The 14,547-nt window shown below is 48.6% G+C and overlaps 1 protein-coding gene across 1 annotated transcript; it reads right to left on the reverse strand.

Annotated features, from left to right (window-relative positions):
- Positions 1-6,859: 6,859 nt before the first annotated feature.
- On the reverse strand, positions 6,860-11,539 carry LOC100273218 (uncharacterized). Its single transcript, NM_001147660.1, has 10 exons — positions 11,210-11,539; positions 10,033-10,074; positions 9,792-9,936; positions 9,385-9,614; positions 9,167-9,224; positions 8,926-9,003; positions 8,739-8,827; positions 7,737-7,818; positions 7,477-7,650; positions 6,860-7,261 (listed from the first exon to the last, which is right to left on the reverse strand). Exons 1-10 carry the CDS (start codon positions 11,380-11,382, stop codon positions 7,124-7,126), a joined length of 1,209 nt encoding a protein of 402 aa, NP_001141132.1. The 5' UTR covers positions 11,383-11,539; the 3' UTR covers positions 6,860-7,123.
- Between the last annotated feature and the right edge of the window lie 3,008 nt (positions 11,540-14,547).

The raw sequence follows: 14,547 nt of genomic DNA on the forward strand, positions 1-14,547 counted from the left end.
TCTTTGGTTGTGTCTAGAATTGAATGCAATAGCTCTTGTAATGTGTTGAAGGTGGAAAACTTGGATGCCATTGAATGTGGGGTGGTTGGGGTATTTATAGCCCCAACCACCAAAATGTGGTCGTTGGAAGGCTGCTGTCGCATGGCGCACTGGACAGTCCGGTGCGCCACCGGACACTGTCCGGTGCGCCAGCCACGTCAGCCGGCCATTGGGTTCTGACCGTTGGAGCTCTGACTGGTGGGGCCTCTGGGCTGTCCGGTGGCGCACCGGACAGGTCATGTAGACTGTCCGGTGCGCCAACTGCGCGTGCTCTGACTCTGGCGCGCACTGTAGCGCATTGAATGCGGTTGCAGTCGACCGTTGGCACGAAGTAGCCGTTGCTCCGCTGGCACACCGGACAGTCCTGTGTGACACCGGACACTGTCCGGTGCTTCACCGGACAGTCCGGTGAATTATAGCGGAGTGGCCTCCCATTTTCCCGAAGGTAGCGAGTTCAGCATCAAGTTCCCTGGTGCACCGGACACTGTCCGGTGCGCCAGACCAGGGTGCCTTTGGGTTGTCTTTTGCTCTCTTTGTTTGAACCCTTTCTTGGTCTTTTTATTGGCTTATTGTGAACCTTTGGCACCTGTAAAACTTATAGACTAGAGCAAACTAGTTAGTCCAATTATTTGTGTTGAGCAGTTCAACCACCAAAATTAATTTAGGAAAAGGTGTAAGCCTATTTCCCTTTCACAACTCCCTACTCCGGCGACTCCTTTCCCCCTCTCCCTCTCTCCTACTGGGCAGCCCTCACCGCGCCCGGCTCTGTGCGCGCCCCTGCCCCTCTCCTTGTCACCGCTACCGCGCCGCCCCCTCCTCCGGCCGCTGCGGTCGTGCCCCAACAGGATCCGGCCAAGCCGGCCTCTCCCCCCGCGTCGGCACCAACCTCATCCACCTCCCGGTAGGCCCCTACCCGGTGGCCACAGCCCTCTACCCCGGCTTCCCTTCCAGCACCCTATCCCTGCCTGACGCGGCCCTCTTTTGTTCTCAGCTGCTGGCACCGGGTTTTCCCCATGTCCGGCTCGACATGTCTGTTGCCCCCCCCCCCCCCCCCCCGTGCATGACCGTCCACCACCGCTGACTATCTACAGCCAGCCCTCGGCCATCACATCATCCCTGTGTGCTTCTTCGGATGACATCGTCGCCCTCCTCGTCACCACCCGGGTCGCCGTTACGGCGGCTCGCCAGCGTGCCCAGGATGCCGCCCGTGCTCTTGAGCAGGAGCAGGCGGTTGTTGACGCCATCGAGCGCTAGTACGCCGAGACCTACCGCCGTCTCGCCGGCAAGGGCGTTTCGGATGGCTCTCCCACATCCGCTCAACACTACGCCGACACCTTCAAGCTCGCGCCCACCCTGACCTCGACTCTTTGCGCCTCTCTTCATGCTCAGGCGGCGGCCCTCACCAGCATCCGGGCCACCGTCACCGACGTTCTCGTGCCGGACTCCACTTAGTACCCTCGGTGGAGTGACCAGGTCCTGCAGACCCTGCGCCGCTACGCCCTCGCCGACCACGTCCGCTCTCCAGTCTCTAACCTGGTGGAGGACTGGCTCCTGATGCATGAGGTGGTCCTTTCTTCGATCCATGGCATCCTCACCACCGAACTCTAAGACATCGTTCGTGTGCCGGACGATACGGCTCATCGGATCTGGGGTGCCCTTAAGGCTCAGTTCCTCAGCAACTGCTAGACTCGGATTCTATACCTCGAGTCCACCTTCCGCCAGCTTGCTCAGGGCGATCTCTCTGTGGACGAGTACTGTCGTTAGATGAAGACCATGGCGGACACTCTTTGCACCCTTAGAGCCCCCATCACTGATGGGAGCCTCATCCTCAACCTCCTACGCGGCTTGAGCCCTTGCTTCGATCGTGTGACTCCCATCCTCACCCGTATGAAGTCGTTTCCCACCTTTGCGGAGGTCAAGAACGACCTGCTTCTCGAGGAGCTTTGCCTCTCTGCCACTTCGACCTCCACTCCCGCCACGGCGCTCTACAGCGCCCCTCGGACTGCCCCCTCTCACTTCGGGGGGGTTCCTTTTCATCGCACCTCGGCACCACTACCCCTGGAGATTTTCGACAGCCTCCTGGCTCTAGGGGGGTCGCGGTCGTGGCCGCGGTTGCAAGGGTGGTCGCGGTGGCACGTTAGGTGGCCGAGGCAGCACTCCGGGTGGCTCTCAGTGGCCATCCCTCTACAACCTGTGCACTGGCACCATCCACATGTGGCCTGGGCCATCCGTGGGTGCCTCGACTCCTCGCCCCACCACCCCTCTGTTGGTCTTCTTTGCCGCTCCACTGCCTGCTGCGCCTTCGGCCCCTCCCCCGCCTCAGCAGGGGCTCCTTCCCCTCTCGGGGCCTTCGGCCCAGCCCGTGTGGGGGTCCTAGACTAGTGGGTGGGACACCCAGTCTCTCGCTAGCTCCTTCTTCATGATGACGTTGGCCCCACCCACCATGGTGTCTGACTGGGTGGCTGACTCGGGCGCCTCCTGTCACATCACCCCGGACGCAGGTATACTGTCTTCCACCTCTCCCCCCACCCCTCTCTTCCTTCTTCCATCATTGTGGGAAACGGCTCTTCCCTACCCGTCACCTACATAGGTGTCGCGGTTCTTCCTAGTCTCTTTCATTTAACCAACGTCCTTGTTGCCCCCAATATCATTCAAAATCTTCTTTCCGTTCGTTAGTTCACTACTGACAATTCTTGGTCTATGGAATTTGACCTGTTTGGTCTGTCTGTGAAGGATCTTGCCACCAGGACCCTTCTCGCTCGGTGTGACAGCCACGGGTCCCTCTACACGCTCCGCCTGTCTGCTTCCCCTACATCGACTTATGCCCCGCCTGTCCTTGCAACGGTCGCCTCCTCTGTGACCTGCCATCGTCGTCTCGGTCACCCCGGGCGTGATGTGATGTCCAAGCTCTCCAATAGTACCTCTGTTTCTGGTTGTAGGGGATCTTTTGAGCACCTCTATCATGCTTGTCAGTTACGTCACCATGTTAGGCTCCTATTCCCCACCTCCTCCTCTAGGTCTGTAAGCACTTTTGATTTGATACATTGTGATGTATGGACATCCCCTGTAATCAGCATTTCTGGCTATAAGTATTATTTACTCGTTCTCGATGACTTCTCGCACTATTTGTGGACTTTTCCCTTATGTCAGAAGTCGGACACCTTTCCCACCCTGTCTCACTTCTTCGATTGGGTCTCCACTCGGTTCGGTCACACCATCCGGAGTATCCAGTGTGACAACGGGCGGGAGTTTTATAACAATACATCCCGTGACTTTTTTTCTCTCTCACGGTGTCCACCTCCGTGTGTCGTGTCCCTACATGTCTCCTCAGAACGGTAGGGTTGAGCGCATGATTCACATAGCGAACGATGTCATGCGCTCTCTGCTCTTTCAGGCCTCCCTTCCTGCTCACTATTGGGCTGAGGCCCTCACCACTGCCACCTACCTCTTCAATCGTCTGCCCACCAAGCCGGTTGCTCACCCCCACTCCTTACTTCGCTCTCTTCGGCACCCACCCCTCCTACGATCATCTCCATGTCTTCGGGTGTGCTTGCTATCCTAATCTTTCCTCCACCACTCCTCATAAGTTAGCGCCTCGTTCCACTCATTGTGTCTTCCTCGGGTACTCCTCCGACCATAAGGGGTACCGGTGCCTCGACCTCACCTCACATAGAGTCCTCATCTCTCGTCATGTCGTCTTCGACAAGCTGAATTTCCCCTTTCCTCTTCCTCTTCCACTGCCTCTCTCACCGAGCTCGGCGTGTTCCTCGATCCTGCCCCTGTGTCCCCCACTGTCGACCCCTCCCTGCAGGTTCGTTCACCGCGCCTCCCCGCGCGGCCTCAGCGTCCCCTGTGTCGCCTTGCGCGACCCCACAGGTGCCACCCTCCCCCGCACAGCCATGTGCAGCCTCATCGGCGTCTCCTCCGTCGCCATGTGTGGCCACGACGTCCCCTGCGTCGCCTCGCTCGACCCCACCGGTGCCACCCCTCGGCATAGCCACGTGCAGCCTCAGCGTCTCCCGCACGCCTCGACCGGCCCTGTCATCTCACTACACCAACCCCATCTAGACATACCAGCGTCGTGGATGTCGTGGTGCACCGGCTCGCCCTCACGCCGACCCCTCCGGCCTATCACCTCGTCATCGCCCACCAGGATCCTCGCCACATCCACCCGATGGTCACCCGGCGCGCGGCAGGTGTCCTCTAGGCCCCTGATCGTGTGACTCTCATCGCGACCTCCTCTCCGACCCTATCGCCGATTCCTATGACTGTCTGTGGTGTGCTTGCCGATCCGCAGTCGCTGTGTGCCATGGAAGAGGAATTCGATGCCCTTTAGGCCAACCACACCTGGGACCTAGTGCCGCGTTCCCATGGCGCCAACGTGGTCACCGGGAAATGGATCTTCAAGCTGAAGCTGCATGCCAACGGGTCCCTGGAGCGGTACAAGGCCTGCTATGTGCTCTGGGGCTTTACCCAGCGCCCCAATGTTGACTATGACGAGACCTTCAGTCCGGTGGTCAAGCCTGCCACCGTCCGGACTGTCCTAACTCTCGCTCTGTCCCGGGACTGGCTGGTCCACCAGCTCTACGTGAAGAATGCTTTTCTCCATGGCACCCTGATGGAGACAGTCTACTGCACTCATCCTGTTGGGTTCGTTGACCCTGCTCACCCTGACATGGTACAGTCGCTCTACGGCCTCAAGCAGACCCCCCTCGGGCTTGGTACAGTCGCTTCACCACTTTCTTGTGTTCGCGGGGCTTCGTCGAAGCCAAGTCGGACACGTCCTTGTTCCTCCTCCGTCGCGGCCCGGACACTATGTACCTCCTCCTCTACGTCGACGATATTATGCTCACCGCCTCCTCCACTGGGCTCCTGCGTTGCATCATCTCCTGCCTTCAGCAGGAGCTTGTGATGAAGGACCTGGGGGTGCTCCATCACTTCCTGGGGATCACCATCGAGCATCGTCCCTAGGGCATGTTCCTTCACCAGCGACAGTACATTGTCGACCTCCTCGAGCACGCTGGCATGGCTGAGTGCAAGCCCTGCGCGACCCCGGTGGACACGTAGGGCAAGGTCTCCGCCGCCGGCCCACCGGTCGCTGATCTGATCGGCTACCGGAGCATCGTCAGGGCACTTCAGTACCTCGTCTTTACCCGGCCCGACATCGCCTACGCCGTCCAACAGATATGCCTCCACATGCATGATCCTCGGGAGCCACACCTCACCGCGATGAAGCGGATCTTATGGCTCCTCCGCCGGTTCTCGACCACGGAGCTTCACGTCTACACCGATGCCGACTGGGCAGGCTGTCCCGACACACGCCGGTCCACCTCGGGCTATGTCGTGTTCCTCGGGGACAACCTCGTCTCCTGGTCGTCCAAGCGCCAGCCGGTCGTCTCCCGATCCAGCGCCGAGGCCGAGTACCGCGTCGTGGTCAACGATGTGGCTGAGGCGGCCTGGCTACGCCAGCTTCTTCAAGAGCTCCACAGTTCGCTGGCCACGAGCACTCTGGTTTTCTGCGACAACGTCAGCGCCGTCTACCTCTCCACCAAGCATGTCCAGCACCAGTGCACGAAGCATGTTGAGATCGACCTTCACTTCGTCCGCGAACGAGTTGCCTATGGAGTTGTTCGCGTCCTTCACGTCCCGACCACCTCCCAATTCGTCGACGTCTTCACCAAAAGGCTTCCGTCCGTGGTGTTTGCGGAGTTTTGGTCCAGTCTCAACATCTGCAGTGGCTAGAGTTTCCACTGCGGGGGAGTGTTACAGTGATAGGTATATGGACCTGGCCCCATTAGGGTTGGGTGTGCACTGTAGCGCACTGTAGCCATATGTGTGTGCACTGTTGCTAGGTTTTGGGACAGCAGACACTCTCTCAACATTGATGATTGTAGTCATGTTTCTCAGGGCAACTATTGTTGTGCAAACAAACCTTAGGTGTTGAGTTTAAGTGCTAAACATGCAACTCCGATTGGATCACGAATGCTTGCTCGCACAACGGCCAACACATTTCAAAATAGTTATTGATAGGGACACTACAAATTTGAAGGACCTCACGTAGGATATAGCAATTAAACTTGTTTATGGGCTGAATCAAGACATGTATTTGTAAGGACACCCTTGTTCGGTTATTGATATTACATGTGTATTGGAGTGTATTGGGTGAGATTAGGATGTATTTTAACTTGTTATGAATTTAAACCGGCTCAATCCCACCCAATACATGTGGATTATCACCAAAACGAACAAGCCCAATATAGATCTAGTACGTGTATTAATTATACTGCTATATAAGCATTTTGATGATGGGGCAAGTCGTTTATTGAAGAGATAGAAAATCATAGAAACGGTTTACGGTATGTATAGCGCTGACACCGTGGTGCGGTTTTTTTAATTAAAAGACAGTTAAGACATACATAAGGTGTAGTTATAATGGGGAGTACCTAAATTTATATCTTATTCAATAAAATTTATAGGGGTTTCTAAGACATGATCTTGCTAGATTATATTGATATGTATTAGAATCTAAGGAGGCTTCTTCACAAGTCTTAAACGAATATAAAACCTGACCCAATATTGCTGTATGTTATTGACATGTGTTAGGATCTAAGGCTTCTTTTGGTTGTGAGCATATATAACACAGTTGCAGTGGCCTATATTCCTTAGATTATTGACGTGATATTTGACATGTTCACCTTTATTTTTGTTTACAGAACGTATATGAACTAATGTGCATGCAAATAGGTCTTCCTGCTAGAAAACCTCATCATGCAACAAGCTACCAGAAAGTTATATATCAAAAGTTGCACGGAGACAAGATACTCAAATGGCTATCAAGATAACCAAACTTCCATATGCACAAGTCTTTCCCAAAAGATCATGTTAAATAAATAAAACGATAACACAGTAATCCCTAAAGAACTACATACAGCATTTTCTAAAGAACTCTAATCATCGTTAATGAATTTAAAAACCAAGAGAAAAAATCTAAAAGACCTCCCAAACATATTATCTCTTTTCTCTCTCTCGCACGCGGACCAGAGATGGATAGCGTAAGAGACTACGAACCACACTTTTTTGGTGCCTACATTGATAACCAGGTTGAAAGTGCCAACAGTATACCCATAGCTCCCAGACCATACATCACAACAGTATCAGTATTCTTTCCCTCCAGCTGTTCAGCCAGAACTTCAGTCCATCCATGCGGTGTTAATTGTGCCTCCTGCATGTTGCAATTTGTAAAGCATTAGCATCTCAAAACTTTCTTATTTCGAGACAAAGCTTGACACAGTCATCAGAATTATAGAGAGGAGAACAGTAACAGCATAAGAGAATGAGAACAAGACCATCTAGGATACTCAATGATTCAACCAAGTAGGCCTTGACGCTAGCACCACTGTTTTAGCTATCTCAAAGCTTACTCAAACTAACATTCACCTTTTCTATGGTTGATCTTCGTGCGATAGCCCTGCCCTTTAACATGAAATGATCATCAAGGTTATCTCCCGTGGACATTGGAGTTTCATTGTCATGCGCAGCCAAGAAACCTGTGTAGGCTGAATCAGTGTGGAGAGTCTTCATGACTGATCCAAAAAAATTTGTCACAGGCACCTGATCAATGACAGAAAATAAAGATAAAAATATTATGTGTGAACAAGTGCGGTTAGTTAGAATCCAGAAATATGCTGTCTCATTACCTCATTTAAGGGACGTTCATAAAGATCCATTCGATAATATGCAGTAGACAACAGCATGGAAGGATTGTATGAGGTGAAAAGGCTGCAGCGTATGAAATGAGAAGAGTATCAAAATACAATATGAACAAAGTGTGTTACTATGTAGACTTTTTCGGCTACATTGTTTCTAAGAACATAGTTGAATGCCCCCCTCCCCCAAAAAAAAATACCAGCAGAATTTCACAATAGATTCCCAAAGTAAGTAAAATCAACATAAATAACATTCGAACATGCAATAAGAATAATTGGTGGTCTCGTCTTTACTATTACTACAGAGTACACGATTCATTGACAAAATAACTGTAATTTGTTTGACAGTTTATGGTGGCTTCTTTCAGCAGTTACTCTAAAGAGTTGCATACTCTCTATGACCTCTAGTGCCAATTTACATCTTTGCCGTGCTTGATGTAAAAAACTAGATGTTATGCTTATGTCCCACAATACAGGCTCCAATGTAACCACAGAATAACAGAAAATTTGTCAGTTGCCAAGTTGCAGTAAAAGGAGACTTGAAAGAATGAAATTTACCCAAAGATTTAGCCTTAAATAGGAAATGCATGGAAAATAGCTATCCATGTGTCCGAACCTTGAGTTCTTGACTTCTGGGTTTTGTTGGGTTTTAACTCTAGCCTACCCTACCTTGTTTAGGACTAAAAGGCTTTGTTGTTGTTGTATGTGGTACCAAAGATAGTGTGCTGATATATACGTTCTACTAACATCATATCACATGCAAATCTTCAAATGGCAAAGTAGACTCAACATCTTAATGCAAAATGAGCCAAGCGTTTGGATTCAATGCACATCCCGATAAGACCTAAAAGAGACACAACACATTACTCATAGAAAAGTTTTAGCTTACAAAAAATAACAGAACATTAAGTTTGGAATACAGCAGTTAAAAAACTTATGTATAAATATGCATAAGATCAGCAACACTGTTTAAAGTTAGTTTTACACTTGTACCTGTTCAGTGAGGCATTGCTATACATGTTCAGTTTCTCAAAGAAAGCAAGTGTATAATAGGTAAACCTATCCACAACAGAAACACCTACCTGCCACAAAAATAGATCAGCTTGATGAAAAGTAATTAAGCCAAAATGCAGTTACAAATAATATCTACCAAAACTGTAAATGGAAAGAATGTTCTCACATCTGAATCAAGATGGTGAGAATAAGAGTTTTCACCCTTCATGCTACTACCAATCGCCAAAACACCAGGTGACTGAAGCTGCAGATATCAAATATGTCAGGTATGGCTACATGAGAATAGCATTTACATACAGAAAATGTGTATCTCTGCCACATCTTGTCTAAGCCTAGTAGCCTACAATAATGTGATATAAATTTTCATGGTCCATATATCAATATGCATTTCTACTAGTGAAACGAACCTGTGAAAAGAGAGTAGCAGCTTGGCAGGTATCTACCATTATCAGCAGCTCTTTAAATCTGAATGACAGATAAAAGAGAATAGGTCAGAATCGACTATTGCAAACTGAAGACAGTGAGGAAGAATTTAATTCTTGAAAATTCGTTGCTTTTACCAACGGGGATCTTGTATATTAAAATGTGAACAAAAAATAGAATAAACTGACAGAGAATAAACCACCTATGCTTCTCCTTCATTTGCTTCACAGCATCTGCTAAGTCATGGCTCTGAAGCTCTTCAGAATCTTGGAACTTCAAAAATTCATCACCACCATGTCCAGTCATGTACAAAAGTATATGACTTCCTTCATCACTAAGAAGACGCTTCGATCTTGGTACAGCACTTTCATGTCGGCCAGTCAAAACTCTCAAGAAATTTTCAACTGTCACCTCATACCCTCGATAATCGACCTGTCATAGAAAGTAAAAAAAGGAGAAAAAATTAAAGTATTATGATTGCTAATGTTTTCTAACACTAAGGAACTATGTACACTTAAGTGAACATTGTGAGGTGCGCTGTGTAGTGTTCTTAGGCACAAAATACATGTTATGGTTCAGCAACAATAGTTAGAGAATGCAGAGGTTCACCTCAACATTGTCACCATAGAGATTTAGCTGGTGGTTCTCATTATTGAAAACTTGGGCAGGATAGCTGTTCCTTGGGTTACAGGCCATATCGTCCGCCAACATAAGTATGATTCGCTCATCAGGTATTCCTAATCTCTTAACAGTCCTGAAAGGAAACAAAAGGCAACAAAATGGAATAAGCTGTAGACACAAAATAGAGAATGAATCAATAATTACACATGAAACTAAATTAATACTATACCTGTATAGGGACAATGTATTCGCCATGTGTCGATAATTAAACCTGCGAACATTAACAATAATCATGAGTAAGAGTCGTGCGCAAATAATGTAAAGCATTATCCACCTAGGCCCTAGCTGAACGCTACTGTCTGATTAGACTATGGGAACATGACATGCATCTGAAATGGAGACATCTCTAACATAATTAAGTCACTTACAACTGAACAGACATGTAAAACTGTGCCAATCTAGATGAATACTCTGTTTAAGGACTTTTGACCTTGTTAGGTTGGTTAGTGATAGTCACAACTGAACTCACATAGTTACTCAAAGCACTTGACTTTTGAAGCATGATTATTCTTAACCTGCGACAAAATGACAAATCTGTTGCTGGATTATCTTCATTGAGAAGAGAACTCAACTGCCAAATCATTCTAGAATTTTGTAATAAACCTCAGGTATTGCAGCAAAAATAGTAACCAATACTATTACGACCCGTTTGGATCCCCTGAATTGGAATGCTTTTTCCAGTATCTTTGAGCAGCCAAGCAGGCATGCTCGATAGTGCTCCTTTAATGTTGTTGTGAACCCATGGTTGTCTAACAGTTACAAGGAACAGGTCAGATGCTTCCAATGACAGGGGCAGCAGCCAGCAGGCGAGTAAATAGTAGAATAAAATGGAATTGAACTTTCCACGTATCAAGCCATGAATTTTATCTTGCTCTGGTGGGCTTCACTGAATTGATTGGAATTGTCGTTTTAGTTCTGAACAGAGCCAAACAGACTGGCCAAACAATACGATTCTGTTTCAACCAAATTCCAGAGATGGAAGTTTGAGAAGCTCAGTTTCTCACTCCCTGTTGTGTGTTTTCTTACTGTCAATTCCACCTCAACTTCCAGTGATCATCCATGCAAGCAATTACCGGTACATGCAAGTGCGAACTTCGATTCATTATCAATGGGATAGAGATCCAAAAACCATACACTACTTAATACAGTCATTTGTGTGATCCGCCGCCACCAATTAGATGTCACATGAGCGCGCAACAAGCTCTATGGACAGCGCAGTGAATTCAATACAAGTACAACTTCACTAGACTGCGCCCTATTTAGTATTCTACTAGTTCCTCACACGAAACCCGCTGAAGTTATGCCTATCCAGGCATGGGCAGACGAGGAGGATGAAGAGGGCTCACCAGAAGCGGGAGGTACACACGAGCACGGCCCAGTTGTTGTTGTGCATCGCGTCGGTGGGCGATAGAGCCGCCGCCGCGGCGGCGAAGTAGAGGGAGGCGAGGAGTAGCGCCGTGACGATGGTGAGCGCGGGAGGGTGCCGCGAGGATCCGGGGCTCCGTCGGCCGAACGCCATGACAGCACCGGCGAAGGGCACGTCCGGGGCTGGGGAGTGGGCAGTGGGGAAGCTGCTGGTCGGAGATCAAGGAGGCGGGGCTCGCCAGGACCGGCGACGAGAGGCGAAACTGGAACCGCGCGGCGGACCGGCCGGGAGGTGGGCAGGCCCAACTCCAAGAGGACCGGAGCAGGCTGGTAGAAGGAGAGCGAGCGGCCCGTGTTGATAAGGAAGCGCGGAGCATCTCGTCCTCGGCGAGCAGGCCTGGGCCGGCTCGGACGACCACACGGAATGCGACGGGGAAAAAGACTACATAAACTTTTGACCATATATAATTCACCAGTTTAAACTTTACAAAATTCATCTAATCAAATCACTCTCACACACATAACCTCCATTAAATCAATAAAACAAACTGTAATCGGACTTAACACACTATCAAAATCAACGGTTTAGATCGGTGGATAACTCTCTCTCCCTTAAATTAAATGGACAATATTATTTAGATTATCAATTATCCTTCCCCCTCTCCTGTGTCCCCGCTGCCCCAGCCTTCCATCCCCCCTCCCCTGTCCCTGCCGCACCCTTCCCCTCACTCGCATCGTCGCTGCCACTGTTAACCCCTCCCCTCGCGCTGTCGTCATCGACCCCTCCCCTGGGATCGTAGTGTTAGCACAGGTTATATGCTAGTCCTTAAAACAGATGTTCAACTATTATCCTTACAATAGCATACACCCAACACTTTCTAGTGGTTTAATAGACCTATTCTGGTGACGTGGAGCACGACATGGAGTGGTTTTATCCGGCTGTAAGTGTGGCACCTTGGCCCACGCTTTCCACATCCTACAACACGCAATTATACGATAGACAGGAGATGAAGTGGTTCGTCTTCTCAACTTCTCATTTCCTCCTCTTTTGTCCTTGTTCCTCTATAGCCTTCGATGAAGCAAATTGGGAGTGGATGATCAGCGATGAGGTTGCTTGAGCAGAGTGCAACATGGCGTGGAGGTTGTAAGGAAAATGGACCCCGAGCCATTTGGTTCAATAGGTTTTGTTGTTTGATAATCAACATAACATGTGGACTAATGTGTTTGTTTTTGTAGTTCACATGATGTTAAAGTTACTTGGACTAAGGCATTGAGGAAAGCAACACCTTAAAAGAAGACATTATGAAGATCAAGTGAAGTCTAAGAAACAAAGGAAGTGTTGCCACGATGGACTATCTGGTCTGGCACACCGGACTGTCCGGTGCATCAGGGAACTGTAGCCCAACGACTAGTTCCTAGTGGCACTGGTGAAGAGAAGCCATCGGACTGTCCGGTGTGAACCCCGGACTGTCCTGTGTGAAAAGCCTACGCGCCAACGGTCACCTGCGGTGTCAGATCCAATGGCTAGGTGCACCGGACAGAGGCACCGGACTGTCCAGTGTGCCGCAAAGATTAGCAGCTTTTCTCCAACGACTATTTTGATGTTGGGGGCTATAAATACACCCCCAACCGGCCATTTCAAGGTGTATGAACCCAAGCAACATTCCAAGTCATAGTATAGACATTTCCAAGTGCTCATACATCGAAGTGCTTAATAGAATCACTCGGTGATTAGCGTAGGTGATTTGCGAAGTGCTTAGATTAATTAGACCGCTCTAGCGCTTGCTCTAGGTGAATCCTAGTTAGTTGAGTGAGTTTAGAAAAACCACACAACCCCTCGGCTCTTACGTGTGCCGTTGTAATTGTACCGAGTGGGGCAAGAGTCTTGCGAGATCGTGACAACCGAGTTTGTGTCACGGCCGCCACCGTGTACCGGAGGAAACGAGGCCCGTGGCGTTTTCGGCTGGAAGCTCGACAGTGGAGACGACGGGGAGCGTCCGAGAGGAGATGGAAGCGGAGCACCACTTGTGCATGGAGAAGGCATGCGGCTCTCTACGGAGTTAGTCGAACGTGGTGATTGGCCCTCGCGTGGGCTTCCCTTTGCGTTGGGCAACAACGAGGATTAGTCGGAACCTTGCGTGGTTTCGGATACCTCGATAAAAATACTAGTGTCATCCACGAGAGTTTACATCTCTACCTTGCTCTTTAGCTTTCGCATTTTTACATTAAGTATTTAAGTTTCAATCTTGTCTTTCTAGTTAGATTGTTTAGATTGAAACTTAGCTTTTGCGGTAGAGATAGCAACACTTAGACAAAACCTAGTTTACACATTCTAGTTTGCTTATTTGCATAGGTTTTTCTCTAGGGAATTATTAGTGGCCTAGTTTAGAGAAAGTTTTAGAAGTCCTAATTCACCCCCTCTGTGTCACACGTTTCCTTCAGAGGTGAGTCCCCACCGACTGGATGTGTAGTTTTTCCCCAAACATGTTGCGATTAAGAAGGTTAGAGAACATAGGGGTTTGGTGGGGTTTATTTGAATCAATACATGTACGACATTTGTTTTTCAGTAGAGATGTATTTGTTTGCTATAGGTTGCAAATTCAATGATTTTATGCATCAGTGTTGTAATTGAAGTAGTTAGGAATTGAACAGGACTAGGTTTTCCCATGTTTATGTAAGAAAGGTGGGTGTTCATTCTAGTCAAATCAAATATCTTATTTCAGTTGAGATTGTGCCTAAAGTACCCATATGATGAGAACAATGTTGGAGAATCAGAGATGTGGAAAACATTAGAGTAGATATGATAGTAAATTTGAGGTTCCAACCTTTGCTCTTGGTATGGCCTTTAGATGTAGTAGATATTTCAATAAGGCCCTTTTGAAGTATGGACTTAAGACCCACAAGCAACTTATCTTTGTAAGGGATGAGAAGAAAATAGTTAGAGCACCTTGTTCTTGGCCAAGGTTGAAGTGGTTGATTTGTGGTTCCAAGACTAGTTGGTCTGAATGGTTCAAGGTAGTCACATTTTTCTATGAGCATTGTTGCCCGCCTAGGAGAGACAACAAAGTGGTAACCTCTCAAAGAATTGCCAAGTTTTATTTCAATGAAATTGAGACAATCCCACATGGAAGGTAGCACTGATCAAGAAGGCAGTATTTTGGAAAAAAAATCCATATGTGCCATCGGAATTTATATTTATTCCTTGTGTACCATTGAGTGGCACATAGGGATTTTTTATGTGTATGACATGTGGGGCCAGTGACACACATGGGATAAGTATAATTTTCGATGAAAAGATATGCTAGCAGATGTGTATATG

This window comes from Zea mays, chromosome 4, assembly GCF_902167145.1.
Source record: "Zea mays cultivar B73 chromosome 4, Zm-B73-REFERENCE-NAM-5.0, whole genome shotgun sequence".
Lineage (NCBI taxonomy): Eukaryota > Viridiplantae > Streptophyta > Magnoliopsida > Poales > Poaceae > Zea > Zea mays.

Bases quoted from the DNA above. Each gene is read 5' to 3' on its own strand.
- LOC100273218 (NM_001147660.1), bottom strand. From the start codon at position 11,382: ATGGCGTTCGGCCGACGGAGCCCCGGATCCTCGCGGCACCCTCCCGCG. The intron at 10,075-11,209 runs GTGAGCCCTCTT...TAATGTTCGCAG, and splicing joins GTGTGTACCTCCCGCTTCTG to GTTTAATTATCGACACATGG. The intron at 9,937-10,032 runs GTATAGTATTAA...GTTTCCTTTCAG, and splicing joins AATACATTGTCCCTATACAG to GACTGTTAAGAGATTAGGAA.